The sequence below is a fragment of the Hemiscyllium ocellatum genome, chromosome 3, assembly GCF_020745735.1.
Source record: "Hemiscyllium ocellatum isolate sHemOce1 chromosome 3, sHemOce1.pat.X.cur, whole genome shotgun sequence".
NCBI lineage: Eukaryota > Metazoa > Chordata > Chondrichthyes > Orectolobiformes > Hemiscylliidae > Hemiscyllium > Hemiscyllium ocellatum.
Genome location: NC_083403.1, coordinates 90,885,618 through 90,901,440, shown reverse-complemented (window position 1 = coordinate 90,901,440; position 15,823 = coordinate 90,885,618). Strand labels below are relative to the sequence as shown.

At 41.1% G+C, this 15,823-nt stretch overlaps 1 protein-coding gene across 1 annotated transcript in view; it reads left to right on the top strand.

Annotated features, from left to right (window-relative positions):
* The window catches only part of LOC132833499 (regulating synaptic membrane exocytosis protein 1-like), a 786,224-nt gene that overhangs the window by 495,864 nt on the left and 274,537 nt on the right, over window positions 1-15,823 (top strand). Inside the window, exons 11-12 of the mRNA XM_060851848.1 lie at window positions 3,959-4,071; window positions 10,005-10,135. Of these exons, the coding sequence (XP_060707831.1) occupies window positions 3,959-4,071; window positions 10,005-10,135 (244 nt within the window). The remainder of the gene's footprint in view (window positions 1-3,958; window positions 4,072-10,004; window positions 10,136-15,823) is intronic.

Here is a 15,823-nt window from a genome sequence, read left to right as displayed (position 1 = left end):
ACAGAACGGACTCAGGATCATCCAGGTAATGATTACAGATGGTCACAACAGACTTCGCGAATACAGACAAGAAATTGCGCGCCAAAAATCGTTAATTTCAAAAACCACCGATCAGGAATGGACCTGGACCATAGAACAGGCCTTCACCATAGTACAGAACAGGACCACACACCGCAAAAAAACGGCACTAAAAGAAAAAATGGCCAAACTAACACACAACGAAGAGGACACCACAACACACACCTGGGTTAAAAACCTTTCCCACAGACAACTCACAGACACAGAAAGAACAATACTGGCCAAGGGACTCAATTACGACCACAGGGATGCCAAGACAGCAGACTTCCTAGCAGCACTAGAATGCACACTCAGGAACAATGGATTGACAGAAGAGACACAACAAACAGTGAGACAAAGTATCGTACCTCTGATAACAAGGAAAAGACAAACAAATAACCTCAACGCCAAGGAGAGTAAAGCACTAAAATCACTAAGAAACGATAAGAACATAATCATACTACCAGCAGACAAAGACAGAATGACGGTCATATCGGACAAAACAGAGTACATCCAAAAGGCACAACAACTACTTGCAGATACCAACACCTACCAAAAGAGGGAGTCTGACCCCACCCCACAGCTCACCAATAGGATAAACAGCACACTGAGGAATCTCCAAAGAAAATGGACAGATAACCAGGTCTGACCTAAAAAGAATGAAACCGGAAAGCAACAACACCCCCAGATTCTATGGACTACCTAAAGTACACAAGCCAGACATCCCACTCAGCCCCATAGTATCACTACCAGGGACACCATCTCACAAACTGGCTAAAGAACTACATCAGAAACTGAAACACCTAATCAGCGGATCCAGACAATCTATACAATCAACACAAGAATTCTTGGACATCATCAGAAATACACACATAGACAAGGAAGAAACCATGGTCTCATTCGATGTAACGGCACTGTTCACCTCTATCGACAAAACCCTAGCCAGAGAAACAATATCCAACCTGCTGGACATACAGAACAGACAACAGGACGTTGAACCTATTAACAAAGACTGCATACTTAAACTACTGGACCTGTGCCTCACAACACACTTCACATTCAACAACCAGATATACGAACAAATCAACGGAACACCCATGGGCTTACCGATCTCTGGACTCATAGCAGAAGCAGTAATGCAAAGGTTAGAACAAATAGTCTTACCGCAAATTCAACCCAAACTCTAGGTCAGATATGTGGACGACAACTTTGTAATCATTAAAAACACAGAAATAGAGACACCGGATCATCAATGCCACACTCACAGGAATCTGATTCACGAGAGAGGAAGAAAAGGACAACCAGCTCCCATTCCTAGACGTGATGGTACAGAGAACACCGAATGGAGAATTCACCACAAAGATATACAGGAAAGCCACACACACAGACCAAGTCCTGAACTATGAAAGCAACCACCCCAACACACACAAACGAAGTTGCATCAGGGCACTATTCAAAAGGACCACAACACACTGCAGCACACCAGAACTGCAAAAAGAGGAAGAAGAACACCCATACTAGGTATTCACCAAAAACGGATACCCTCGCAATTTCATCAACAGATACCTAAGGGAGAGACAATGGAACGAGGACATGCCGCAACCCAAAGGACTACCCACACTACCATACATCAGGAGCATTTCCGAACTGACAGCCAGACTGCTGCGACCACTAGGACTCATAACAGCACACAAACCAACAGCCACTCTCAGGCAACAACTGACCAGAACGAAGGACCAAATACCCAGCATGAGCAAAACCAATGTAGTGTACAAAATCCCATACAAGAACTGCACAAAACACTACCTAGGACAAACAGGAAGGCAGCTAACGACCCGCATCCATGAACACCAACTAGCCATAAAACAACACGACCAGCTATCCTTAGTAGCCACACACGCAGATGACAAGCAACATGAATTTGACTGGACAACACTGCTATTATAGGGCAAGCCAAACAGAGAACAGCCCGGGAATTCCTAGAGACATGGCACTCATCCACAGATTCTATCAACAACACATCGACCTGGACCCGATATACCGGCCACTGCAGCGGACAGCAAGAACTGACAACCGGAAGTGGCAGAGACAAGCCACTATAAATGCCGGAGGAAACACCACAGAAGTGCTTCACATGAGGCTCCCAAGCACTGAAGATGTCACCTAGAAAGGGAACGAAACGTTTGCAACACAAACTCCCAGCTCGGCGAACAGAACCACAAAAGCAGGCTTGGAAGGCCGAAGAGCCTTTTACTATGCTTTATTGTTTGTTGTTCTTCTTTGTTCTGTTATTTAGTGATGAATATTAATTAATGAAAAATGAGTTAAGTTGGTGAAAATCCTCAGCTATAACAAAAGTTATGTCCTGAACATGGCTTCCATGAAATGGCTCATCTCAGCCCATACATCATATTCCACTCAAACTCTACTTATTAACACTTAGATTATACCTTCCTGATACTCCTTTTCATTTGAGCCTTAGAAAAGGTTTGGTAACCTAAAAATATAGGTTTGACCAACTGCATTGGTTATTAACTTAGAGATACCCATACATAATCAAGTCTTTGTAATTGTTATTAAATTACACAAATGCTCTACATTACAGTGTTAGACAGTTGATCAGCTACAGCAGCAATAGAGACAAACAGAAGAGACAGAATCAGAAGACAGTGGATGAAGTGCAAATGATTTGAATAGAGAGTGCGGCAAGGATGGTTGTTGATGAACAGTCCAGTGATGTCTGGTTCAGAAAACTCCAATTCATAGCTTGTGAAGCTAAAACAGTTCTGGGATATTTTCTTTATGATTTCACAGGTGACCATCTACTTACCTGTTCCCTGTTCCACAAGCTATTCTAACCCTGCCCATTTGCACCTCCTAACCCCTTGCTCCACATCCTCACTCCACATTCGAACCCAATCCCTAACTTCTCACTGCACCCCCAACTCAACCGTGTCCAACCATAGTCAAAAACTTTATGACAGTCACACCCACATTTCTACCACCTAACCACAAGCACATGCCCACCTGCAACCCCACCTACACTCCCTGGGTTCATCAACCATATGTTTGGTTTAAGCCAGTCTGTTCAGTCAAGGAATTCTGATGATGTAGGAGAAACAAAAATAGGGTAGATTTGAGATAATGTTTGACTTAAAACACATCAGTGAGAATCTCCAATTTAAACAACTGGGAAATGAGTACGTGAGCAAGGACCAGTGCCCCAGATAATGTGACAGGGTGCAGGGGGATGGTAGAGCTCAGGTCTAATCTTAGAGTCAAGTAAAATCTAGTATTTTGCTGATCTCTTTTTCTACATGGACTTCTAAAATTATGTTTGCATAATGTTCAATTTAGATTTTTGTAAAAATTATCACATTAGAAGATATTGAGAAACAATTTTCTAATTCCACTAAATCAGGTCTATCTTTTTGCCACGAATCTTGGGGATTGTACTGATGTTCCTCCAGATTAATCTTTCATTAATAGGGACCTTGTTGCAAAAGTATGAAAGAGACTTGCATGGTTTTACTTTGAGCTGAATAGAGCTCCGAATCCTAGTCATAAAAGAGATCTGCACAACAGACTGTCTCATCAGGTTTCCAAGATTTACTTTATCTCATTTGTACAAAGACGTGCATGTTATGTCTCACTTGTAAATGATATTTTGAGAGATGAATTAGAACTAAGTTGTGAAATAAAAGTTTCATTTTTTTTGCTTTATTTCCTGGCTTTGAGTTATTTTGAAGGTTTTATTCTTGAGAAGATTCTTCTTAATAAGATTCGAAATACAGAATTCAACAAATATTATAAATGCACATTTATATGTATGTTGGTAACGCAACATAATGACAAAAAGCCACATGTAAAAATGACATAAATGATGTTTCACCTTTTATAGGTTCAAGTTCCTTTGAGTCACAGAAGATGGAACGACCATGCATTTCAGTCATTTCTCCGACCAGTCCTGGAGCTCTGAAAGATGCCCCCCAGGTTCTACCTGGACAACTTTCAGTAAGTGAATTCGTAAAGCACGCAGGAGTAGACAGATATTGAGGAAGATAGCTTGCTTTTTGTCATTTTTTAAAATGAACTTTATGTACTTCAGTAATATGTTTTCCAAAATAAAACAAACATGTTTGACAAGGTAGCACTGCCACTTTTGCATTTGGACATTTGATAATCATTTTTTGATCATTTACAACTATCCAATCTTCCATGGCTGTTTATTCTTATTCACACAGTACCTAAGCACAAAGAAGAAAATCTAATCCATGACTGTTTATATATGACAAGAATAATTTATTTGATTTACTTAATATATTGTTATCTATTGGTGAACATGCATTTTCAAGTGGATGATTCAGGAATTATTGGGAGATTGTATTGTTAAGAAGAGGAGGTCAAAACCCCTCTGATAATTAAAACCAAAACACCCAGAAAGGCGCTCTCCTAATAATCTGATAAAGAAGTGTGACAAGTGGTAAGACCTAACTCTCACCCACTACTCTGTTATAAAGAAGTGGTCAAACGAACTGAACTCCTTTCACCCACTCTACAGTTCTGGTGTTCTTTCTATAGCAAGGACTTTGTTAAACCTTAGAAGGTGCAGAAAAGGGTGTTGCTGGGTCTGGAGGATTTAAATTTGGGAGAGGCTGAATAATCTGAGACTTTTTTTGCACAAAGCGTCAGAGGCTGATATGAACATTTATAAAATCACGAGGGGCATGGATAGGGTGAGTAGCCAAGGTCTTTAACTAGGGTGATGTGTCCAAAATTAGGGCATAGGTTTGAGACAAGAGGAGAAAGACTTCCAAAAGGGGTAACTTTTTCATGCAGAGGGTGGTGCATATACGGAATGAGTTGCCAGAGAAAGTGGTTGAGGCAGGTACAATTACAACATTTAAAAGGCATCCAGTTGGATATATGAATAGGAAGGGTTTAGATGGATATGGGCCAAATGCTAGCAAGTGGGACTAGATTAGATTGGGATGTCTGGTCGATGCAGACAAATTGGATCTAAGGATCTGTTTTGATGCTGCATGACTCTATATACATAGTGCATACTGGTTGAATATACTTGGAATAGTTATAAGTTGATATTGCGATGAGACTATGAAGACCCAGAGGAAACAGCTGGAAGACCTTCAGAAATTACCTTTCATCATCTAGATAATGATTCATGCCCCATCTGAAAGTCTGAGTCACGGAAAAGCTGGCCTCAGAGTATGAATATTTCAGCAGACAAGGAAATGCTTATCTCTCACTCCTCCCAAGCAAGTAAAAGTAGCCAGGTGAGGAGATGCAGTGTACACTCTCTTCATGCACTGACTAAAATTGTTGGTGGGGAGCAGGAATCCCAGAATTAGGACCTGTCTGGAATTTTTAAATGGCCCCAGTGTTGTCCTAACTTTATAAAAATCCAGCCGTCAGTATTAAGTTTTTAGATGCTGCTAACTTATAGATACAGCTAATATAAAGGAAGTATACATCATATTATAAAAGACATTGCAATGCTGGCAAACGGAGAGGCAGTTGGATTTAATAGCTGCAGACATATGGTTGGGAGCAGAAGTTTGCCATTTGGCCACTTAAACCCATTTTACCATTCAATAAGATCACAGCTGACATGTTTACATTTCCAGTTCCCATTTCCTTCTCCTCCTGAGAATCTTGGATTCTTCTGCCTAACACGAATCTATTTACCTCAGACTGAGAGTTTCAAAGTCATACAATCTTTAAAAGAAAAAAAGATTCTTCTGATCTCTTTCCTTAAAGAGTGACCTCTGATTTTTAAAACACAATCCCCTAGTTCTGGACTTACCCACAAGAGGAAACCTCCTTTCCATATCGATCTTGTCAAAGCCATTCAGAATTTTTGTAACATCAGTCAAGTTACCCCTCACTCTTCTAAACTCCACAGGGAAGAAGCCCGGCCTGTCTAACCTATCCTCAAAAGATAGCCCACTCATTTCAGGCATCAATCCAGTAAACGTCCTTTGAACCAACTGTAATGCATTTACATCCCTTCTTTAATGATAGCATCCCATTAACCTTCTTAGGTGCCTGCTGTACCTGCAAACTAACAGTGTGTGACTCATGCTCTAAAAAACACGGGTCACTCTGCATCGCAGAACTCTGCAACTTAGAATAAAACTTTGGTTTTTATTCTTCCTGGAAACTTCTAACTATCCTTATTGATATGAAACACTGCTAAACTGTTCTGCTAATTAAACTAAACACACAGAAAAGCTTACCTCCCTTTGTAATCTGTTAAAGTGTGAGTGACAGAGAACTAAACAAATTACACTAATTAACAACAAAATGTTATTCTTTGACTTTAAAAGTGAACATTAACCTACAAGTATTTACAACTGTAAGCCCCCTTTCTGTTAAAGGTTTGCTATGTACCTCCCACTCTATAACAATATATTGATCCAATAAAGCCCCTATTAAAATTACAGCAACGCAACTTTCAAAACCAACCAGTAGCTGACATCTCCGGTGTCGATCTTTCCGTTTGTAGATCTCCCTGGGTTGTCTTCAGTCTTCTGCTGCAAAGATGTTTCATACTTAAAAGGTACCTTTGACAGAGAGTGTGGTAAATAGCAGTCTTTCAAATTGCAGATGGTGGTCTTTCTTGCTAACTGCCCTAAATGCCTCCTATTAATACCTCAAAAATCAGATCTTCTCATTGGTTCAATGTCAAAGCAGTAAAAATTCAAATTCAATTAGGTTTTAGTATCTTGGGACATTATTTAAACTGATTGGTTAAATTCAAACTGCTGTGAAAACCACCGGTATCTAGGTTACGACCAAAATGTTACATCTTTCAATTTTTCAGCACACTCTGTGACATGACAGGTGCTTGTCAGCTTTCACCCTTTCTTAAAGGTACAGTACATGCTTTCAACTTCATAACACTATTCGTTTGCAACTTTATGTCCTAATCATAACTTATTTTCCTACATATCTTGGTGTCATCTGCAAATTTAGCCACCCCAAATTTCCTCCCCCCTATCTAAGTTAATGTTGAAAATTCTAAAAAGCTAAGGCCCTAGAACTGGCCATTGCATAACCATATTCATCATTTCCTGCCAAACAAACAAAAAGACCAATTTCAGCATGATCTGTATTTCCTGCCAACAAGCTAATCTTCTGTCAATGATAATATGTTGCTGTATACACCATGAATTCCTTTGCAATAATAATCTTTTATTTGAAGCTTTGTCAAATTCCTTCTGAAAATTTCCTCCATAATGGCATTGTGGGTCAACTCACAGCAGGTGGATGGCAGCAGATCAGGAAGATAGCTCAAGAAGATACCTTCTCGCAGTCAATTAGGTACTGGCAATAAATGTTGGCCAGACAGTGACACTCAGATCCGATAAAATGAATAAATAAAAATAAGTATATTATGTGTGCCAGTTTCCCTTTATCTAGAATATATGTTACTCCTACAAAGACTCTAACAAATTGATTGAACTCCATTTCCCTTTTCAACTCATTTCCAATCTGAGAAATGTCCATCTATACCTATGATCTATTTCCTATCTTTTAGCCAGCTTCTAGTCATGCTGTCAAGGACCCATCAATTCCAAACATTTCTAATTTGCTAACTGACCTGCCATGAGGAACCAATTCAAATACTTTCTGAAAGTCCAAAAATACAACATCCACAGCATTACCTTCATCCATTGCTTATGTTACCTCACTGAAGAACTCAATTAAAATTGTCTGACATGTCTTGCCCTTAACAAAGCTATGTTGACTGTCTAGAATTAACTAATATTTCTCTAAGTGTATATTTATCTTAGCCTGTATTATGACCTCCATCAGTTTTCCCACTGATGTCAAGATGTAGGGTCTGTAGTTTGACGGGTTATCCTTTGCCCCGCTCTTAAACAATGGTGTCATATTTATAATCCTCTAGATCCCCAGGTTTATTCCTGTGTTCAGAGAAGCTTGGAAAGCTTCTGTCAACAGTAGTTTTGTTCTAGTGGTTTGCTATTGCCTCCTTTTTTCAGAGTTATGACCACAAGCCAAATCTCCCTTGGGTAGATTGAGAATTGAACCTACACTTACAGTATTAATCAGAACAACATAATAGACCCCCATTATGCAACTTCTAGAAGCTTATAGTGCTGATTGGTTACAATGGCTCCCTGCACCTTCCCCTGTAACCGCAAGAAATGCAAAACTTGCGCCCACACCTCCCCCTTGAGCATCGCTTCTCCAATCGCCACCAGGACAGAACACCACTGGTCCTCACCTACCACCCCACCAACCTCCATATACATCGTATCATCCGTTGTCATTTCCGCCACCTCCAAACGGACCCCACCACCAGGGATATATTTCCCTCCCCTCCCCTATCAGCATTCCGAAAAGACCACTCCCTCCATGACTCCCTTGTCAGGTCTACACCCCCCACCAACCCAACCTCCACTTCCGGCACCTTCCCCTGAAACCGCAAGAAATGCAAATCTTGCACCCACACCTCCCCCCTTACTTCCCTCCAAGGCCCCTAGGGATCCTTCCATATCCGCCACAAATTCACCTGCACCTCCACACACATCATTGACTGCATCCGCTGCATCCGATGTGGCCTCCTCTATATTGGAGAGACAGGCCGCCTACTTGCTGAATGTTTCAGAGAACACCCCTGGGACACCCAGACCAACCAACCCAACCACCCCATGGCTCAACACTTCAACTCCCCCTCCCACTCCACCAAGGACATGCAGGTCCTTGGACTCCTCCATCGTCAGACCATAGCAACACGACGGCTGGAGGAAGAGCACCTCATCTTCCGCCTAGGAACCCTCCAACCACAAGGGATTAGATTTCTCCAGTTTCCTCATTCCCCTCCTCCCACCTTGTCTCAGTCCCAACCCTCGAACTCAGCACCACCTTCCTAACCTGCAATCTTCTTCCTGACCTCTCCGCCCCCACCCCCACTCCGGCCTATCACCCTCACCTTAACCTCCTTCCACCTATCGCATTTCCAACGCTCCTCCCCCAAGTCCCTCCTCCCTACCTTGTATCTTAGCCTGCTGGACACACTCTCCTCATTCCTGAAGAAGGGCTCATGCCCGAAACGTCGATTCTCCTGCTCCTTGGATGCTGCCTGACCTGCTGCGCTTTTCCAGCAACACATTTTCAGCTCTGATCTCCAGCATCTGCAGTCCTCACTTTCTCCTGTCTGAGTTCACTCATTATCCTTGCCTTTTCCAAAATTCTGCTGTTCTTTTGCCAGAACATGGGGTGAAAACTCAACTGCAACTCCTGATTTTTAACTCTGCCAGAAAGTCTCTCCATGAGGAATTCAGGTACAATCTGGATTGGGCACAAACAGAAAATATATCTGCTAAGACAAACTACCAGAGGACTGTTGCACCTTGGTAATAGGCAACACCTCTGAAGGGAGGTATTGGAAAAAGTATGATAGCTGTAAAATTATTGATGTAGGACTTCAGTGTGCAGTTGCCATATTTGCTATTGAAGTCTTTAACCAGTTTTAAAGAAATATGTTCATATGCCAACCAAGGCAGGAAATATGAGTTGCATGCATGAGATGATAACCCTTGACACCAAGCTCAGGAGTGTTCTTTCAGCAGCAGACTCATTTACCTGTTTTCAGATCTGCATAAGAGAAGATTCTGAAATTAGTATTGACTCGCATTAGTCAAGTGAATTTAGAGAAATGGCCTCAGACAGTCTGGGAAACATGTACTTCAAACTTCCTTCTAGTTAAGTATCTGATCTGAATCAAGGTCTATACAGTAGTAAAAGACATTTTCCATCAGTTGAGAACTCATTGAGAACAGAGACCTTTTGCCACCAAGGTTTCTGAAGTTCAACAAAGATTCGACTCTTCATTTGCTCTATGATGTTATTTAAGGACTATGATTTTCAAATTGTTTATGGGGTTCATATTTTCACAGGTGAAACTTTGGTACGATAAAGTTGGCCATCAGCTGATAGTTAATGTTTTACAAGCCACGGAGCTTCCTTCCCGAGGGGATGGTCGTCCCAGGAATCCCTATGTAAAAATGTACTTCCTTCCAGATCGAAGGTGAAGGTCAAAAATCACTTTGTAACCGTTCTGTCTGATTTTGCTTTACTTTTCTTTGTTTTGCTGGGCAATTAGGATATGAGCATCTACATACTTTTAGAGAAGTTGAAGTTCACTTCTTATTTGGTTTCAAATGCAGAATGATGCGAAATTGAGGATGTTTTAAATCATGAGGCAGTTAGGCCTACGTCTGGATTGTCACTCCATCGCTGAGTAACATTAATTGCAGCTAGGCCACCAGGTACTCTGTATAAAATAGTAGATCTACAATTACATGTAAGAGTCATTAATGGCACAAAAGGAGCCTGTTCAGGCTTTTGAGTGTCCTGGATGTCTGTAAATTTCTGTTACTCCTCTCTGTAAAATTTACTTCTCTCATGCACCTATCCAATTTCCTTTTGAAATCATTAGTTGTCAGCCCTTCCAACTCTGCCATGAGAAACAAGTTCCATGTCAATGCTCATTGAAAAAGTTCTTCCATTTGTCCCCCAAAGGTTTTTTAAATTCAGCACAAGACCCCCATGTTTACATTTAATGCCTCTATATATGATGCCTATATGCTTTAGCTATGCAAACAAGGAATTCATTGGTAGTAATAAATTGACTACTGCTTTCTCTCCTCATAAAAAGCCAAGGGCTTTGGTTGTTTTACTCCTCTTGGAACCAGCATTGAAAATTAGGCACTGTCAGCATATGAACACTGTTTTCTCTAAACCTTTTCACTGAAAGGAATGTAAGCAACATTAAATCATGACCTGTATGTTATTTTCACCCATTAGATCATTAGAAATCACAACCTGTACTAAAAATAGTAGTTTATGTTGAGAGAGGAGATCCTGTGTATTCCTTTAACGCCCAATGTCATGCATTCTTGAGACCTGCATGCCTCCTTTATCTTCTGATACATCTCTCATGCCTCCATGCATCTTCCATATCTGTTCACCCAGTTCCCACTGTGGCAAGAGCTCATCAGCCCCATAACAACCTCAGGAGGAGTTAGAAATGCTTGTGAAATAAATAATCATCTACTCAAGTGACAAGACTTCTAAAACGTACCTGTCATAAAAGGCTCTTGTTTCCATAGCAGTGACCTCAGGACATGCATAAACTTTCATTTAGACACCTCACTCTGAGGCTTCATATGCAGAGTCTTGTTCTCTGCAAACAAGAGTCTGTTCAAATCTTTCAAATTATTTTGGAGTTTTGAATTCCATGGCATTATCTCAGCTAATTAACACCTATTTGATGCATAAGTAGATGTGATGGTATTGTTGCATTTGTCTTGATGAATGGAAGATTAAACGCTTTGATATCATATTCCTTTTCAGCAAAATTAGTCACTTTTGCTAGTGTAAAACAGAATGTGTACTTGGAAATGATCCAGAAGTCTTCCCATGTATAATGGAACCTTGCTATATATCACATAATTACTTTTCCCCAAATCAGTTCTTCCAGAACGACATTTATTCTCTGTTAATATGCAACTGTGACATTGCAATTATCAAGCATAAGTTTGATCACATGGCCTGAGAAAATTGAGTTTGGCGTGCAGTGAATAATTTTATGAATCATAGAATTGTATACCAAAGAAGGAGGCCATTTGATCCATTAACCTGCACCTGTCATTTTGAAGATCAATCCAGTTAGTTTCAGATTTTTTCTCTATATCCTTGAAAAATATCATTCATGGATTTATCCAGTTCCATTTTGCAAACTGAGTGATTATGTACACCTTGCAATCAGGCAGTACACTCAAAACTTGAACAACTCATTATATTAAAATTCCATCTCATGTCTCCATCGATTCTTTAGCGAATTGCCTTCAATCTTTGATTGTCCACCATCCAACCATTAAAATCCATTTCTCATTATTTATTCTATCAGAACCCTTTATTATTTTAGACATCAATATCAAATCAACTAATAGCTTCTCTTCTAATGAGAACAACCCCAATGAACATATTCTATTCCAGAATGAAGCTGTGGCCTTGAATCCTTTAAAGATTTTTTTAGTTCACCCTGTAAGATCAAGAAGATCCTTCAGTATGGGAGGGAAGAACCTTTGAGTCCAATTATGGGACTAAGATGACCCTTGAGCCTTGCTGTGGGGCTGAGAGAACCCTTGAGTCTGACTTTTGATAATCAACACATTTTTTTTCTCCACTGTTTTGCTTCATATTTCTGAATGGTGCAGACAAGAAGCTGTTGTTCCAAATGGACTGGTGTTTTGTATGTGATGGAATACTCCCCACATAGCTGGAAGAGCGCAGCTCCAGTTACGTTCAAGAAGTTCAACAGAGTCAGGACAAAGTAGGTCACTTAATAGGCACTACATCAACAAACATCCACTCCCTGTGCCACCAATGCTCAGTTGCAGCAGAGTGTACCTTCGACAAGATACATTGCAAAAATTCACCAAAGCTTCTTAGAACCTTTCAAACCGATGAACACAACCATAAAGAAGGAAAGGCAAAGAAACACATGTGAATACCACCACTTGCAAGTTCTCTTCCAAGCCACTCAGAATCTTAACATGGAAATGTGTTGTCATTATTCCTTCCTGAATGACATTGAGTCATAGAGTAATTTAGCATTGGAACAGACCATTTGGTCCAATTCGTCAAGCAGGCATCCTGTGCAGAAGTAGTCTTATTTGTCTGCATTTTGTCTCTATCTTCTAATCCTCTCCTATGCATTTATCTCTAAATGTATTTTAATTTAAGAAAAGGTCTTGTAATTGTACTCGCCCCTACCAGGTCCTCTGGCAACTCATTACATACCCACACCAACATCTTTGTGAAAAAGTTGCCCCTCAGGTCCCTTTGAAGTCTTTCCCCTCTCACTTTATATCTGTGCCACCTAGATTTGGACTTCTCTGCCCTTGGAAAAAGCCCTTAGCTATTCACCTTACCTATCGCCCTCAGTTTTATAAGCCTTTAGAAAGCCTCCCATCAGCCTTCAATGTCCAGGGAAAAATACCCCATCCTGTCCAGCCTGTCCTTATTACTGAAAATCCTCTGTCCTGGCAAGATTCTTGTAATTTTTTACTGTACTATTTCTAGTTTAACAATAACCTTCATATAGCGAAGTGACCAGAATTGTACTCAATATTCCAATATTGGCCTCACAGAAGTGTCTTGTACAGCCGTAACATGACACCCAATTCCTATACTCAATGCTGTGACCAATGAAGGCAACCGTGCCAAACATTTCTTCACCACCCTTTACACCTGCGACTCTACTTTCAAGGAGCTATGAAACTGCACCCCTGGGCCCCTCTATTCAACAATACTGCTCAGATCCCAAAAATTAACTGTTTAAGTCCTGCCCTGTTTTGCCGAACCAAAATGCAACACCTTGCATTTATACAAATTAAACTCCATCTAAAGACTAAAATCATTCATATCAGTGACCAGGTAACATTTGAAAACATAACTGTATTGAGCATTGATAAGTCTGACAGACCAAATGCACTTCATACCAGAATTTCAGAGACAGCAGTAATGAACATAATAATTGCATTGTGAATCACTGTATTTTTTTTAAAAATGGGCAGCACGTTGGCACAGTGGTTAGCACTGTTGCCTCACAGCACCAAAGACCTGGGTTCAATTCCTACCTCAGGCAACTGTCTATGTGGAGTTTGCACATTCTCCCCATGTCTGGTGGTTTTCCTCCGGGTGCTCTGGTTTCCTCCCAGAGTCAAAAAATGTGCAGGTTAGGTGAATTGGCCATGCTAAATTGCCCATACTGTTAGGTGTAGGGGAATGGGTCTGGGTGGGTTGTTCTTCGGAGGGTCGGTGTGGACTTGTTGGGCCAAAGGACCTGTTTCCACACTGTTAGTAATCTAATCTAATCTAATCTGTTACTTCTTGGCCCATTGACTTATTTGCTAATGATTCTGTAATACACTGAGAAAACCTTGTTCACTAGCACGGCGGCTTAGTGATTAGCACTGCTGCCTCACAGCACCAGGGTCCCAGGTTCTATTCCAGCCTCTGGCAACTGTGTGTGTGGAGTTTGCACATTCTCCCTGTAGGAGAAAGTGAGGACTGCAGATGCTGGGGATCAGAGCTGAAGATATGTTGCTGGTAAAGCACAGCAGGTCAGGCAGCATCCAAGGAGCAGGACAATTGACATTTCGGCATGAGCCCTTCTTCAGGAATGAGGAGAGTGTGCCAAGCTGATTGGAAGCAGATGTTCACAGGTAAAGGGACGGCTGGAAAATGGGAAGCCTTCAGAAATGAGAGAGCAAGAATCCAGAGAAAGTATATTCCTGTCAGGGTGAAAGGGAAGGCTTGTCGCTATAGGAAATGGTGCATTACTAAAGAAATTGAGGGTTTGGTTAAAAAAACGAAGGAAGCATATGTCAGGTACAGACAGGATAGATCGAGTGAATCCTTAGAAGAGAATAAAGAAAGTAGGAGTATACTTAAGAGGGAAATCAGAAGGGCAAAACGGGGACATGAGATAGCTTTGGCAAATAGAATTAAGGAGAATCCAAAGGGGTTTTACAAATACATTAAGGACAAAAGGGTAACTAGGGAGAGAATGGGGCCCCTCAAAGATCAGCAAGGTGGCCTTTGTGTGGAGCCATAGAAAATGGGGGAGATACTAAATGAATATTTTGCATTTACTGTGGAAAAGGATATGGAAGATATAGACTGTAGGGAAATAGATGGTGACATCTTGCAAAAAGTCCAGATTACAGAGGAGGAAGTGCTGGATGTCTTGAAACAGTTAAAGATGGATAAATCCCCAGGACCTGATCAGGTGTACCCGAGAACTCAGTGGGAAGCTAGAGGAAGTGATTGCTGGCCTCTTGCTGAGATATTTGTATCATCAATAGTCACAGGAAGACTGGAGGTTGGCAAACATGGTGCCACTGTTTAAGAAGGGTGGTTAGGACAAGTCAGGGAACTATAGACTGGTGAGCCTGACCTCGGTGGTGGGCAAGTTGTTGGAGAGAATTCTGAGGGACAGAATGTACATGTAATTGGAAAGGCAAGGGCTTATTCAGGATAGTCAACATGGCTTTGTGCGTGGGAACTCATGTCTCACAAACTTGATTGAGTTTTTTGATGAAGTAACAAAGAAGATTGATGAGGGAAGAGCAGTAGATGTGATCTATATGGACTTCAGTAAGGCGTTCGACAAGGTTCACCATGGGAGACTGATTAGCAAGATCTCATGGAATTCTGGATTAGTTTTTGCTCGTAGATCTTATGGAATACAGGGAGAACTAGCCATTTGGATACAGAACTGGCTCAAAGGTAGAAGACAGAGGATGGTGGTGGAGGGTTGTTTTTCAGACTGGAGGCCTGTGACCAGTGGAATGCCACAAGGATCGGCGCTGGGCCCTCTACTTTTTGTCATTTACATAAATGATTTGGATGCGAGCAGAAGAGGTACAGTTAGTAAATTTGCAGATGATACCAAAATTGGAGGTGTAGTGGACAGCAAAGAGGATTATCTCAGATTACAACGGATCTGGACCAGATGGGCCAATGGGCTGAGAAATGGCAGATGGAGTTTAATTCTGATAAATGCGAGGTGCTGCATTTTGGAAAAGCAAATCTTAGGATGACTTATACACTTAATGGTAAGGTCCTAGGGAGTGTTGCTGAACAAAGGGACCTTGGAGTGCAGGTTCATAGCTCCTTGAAAGTAGAGTTGCAGGTAGACAGG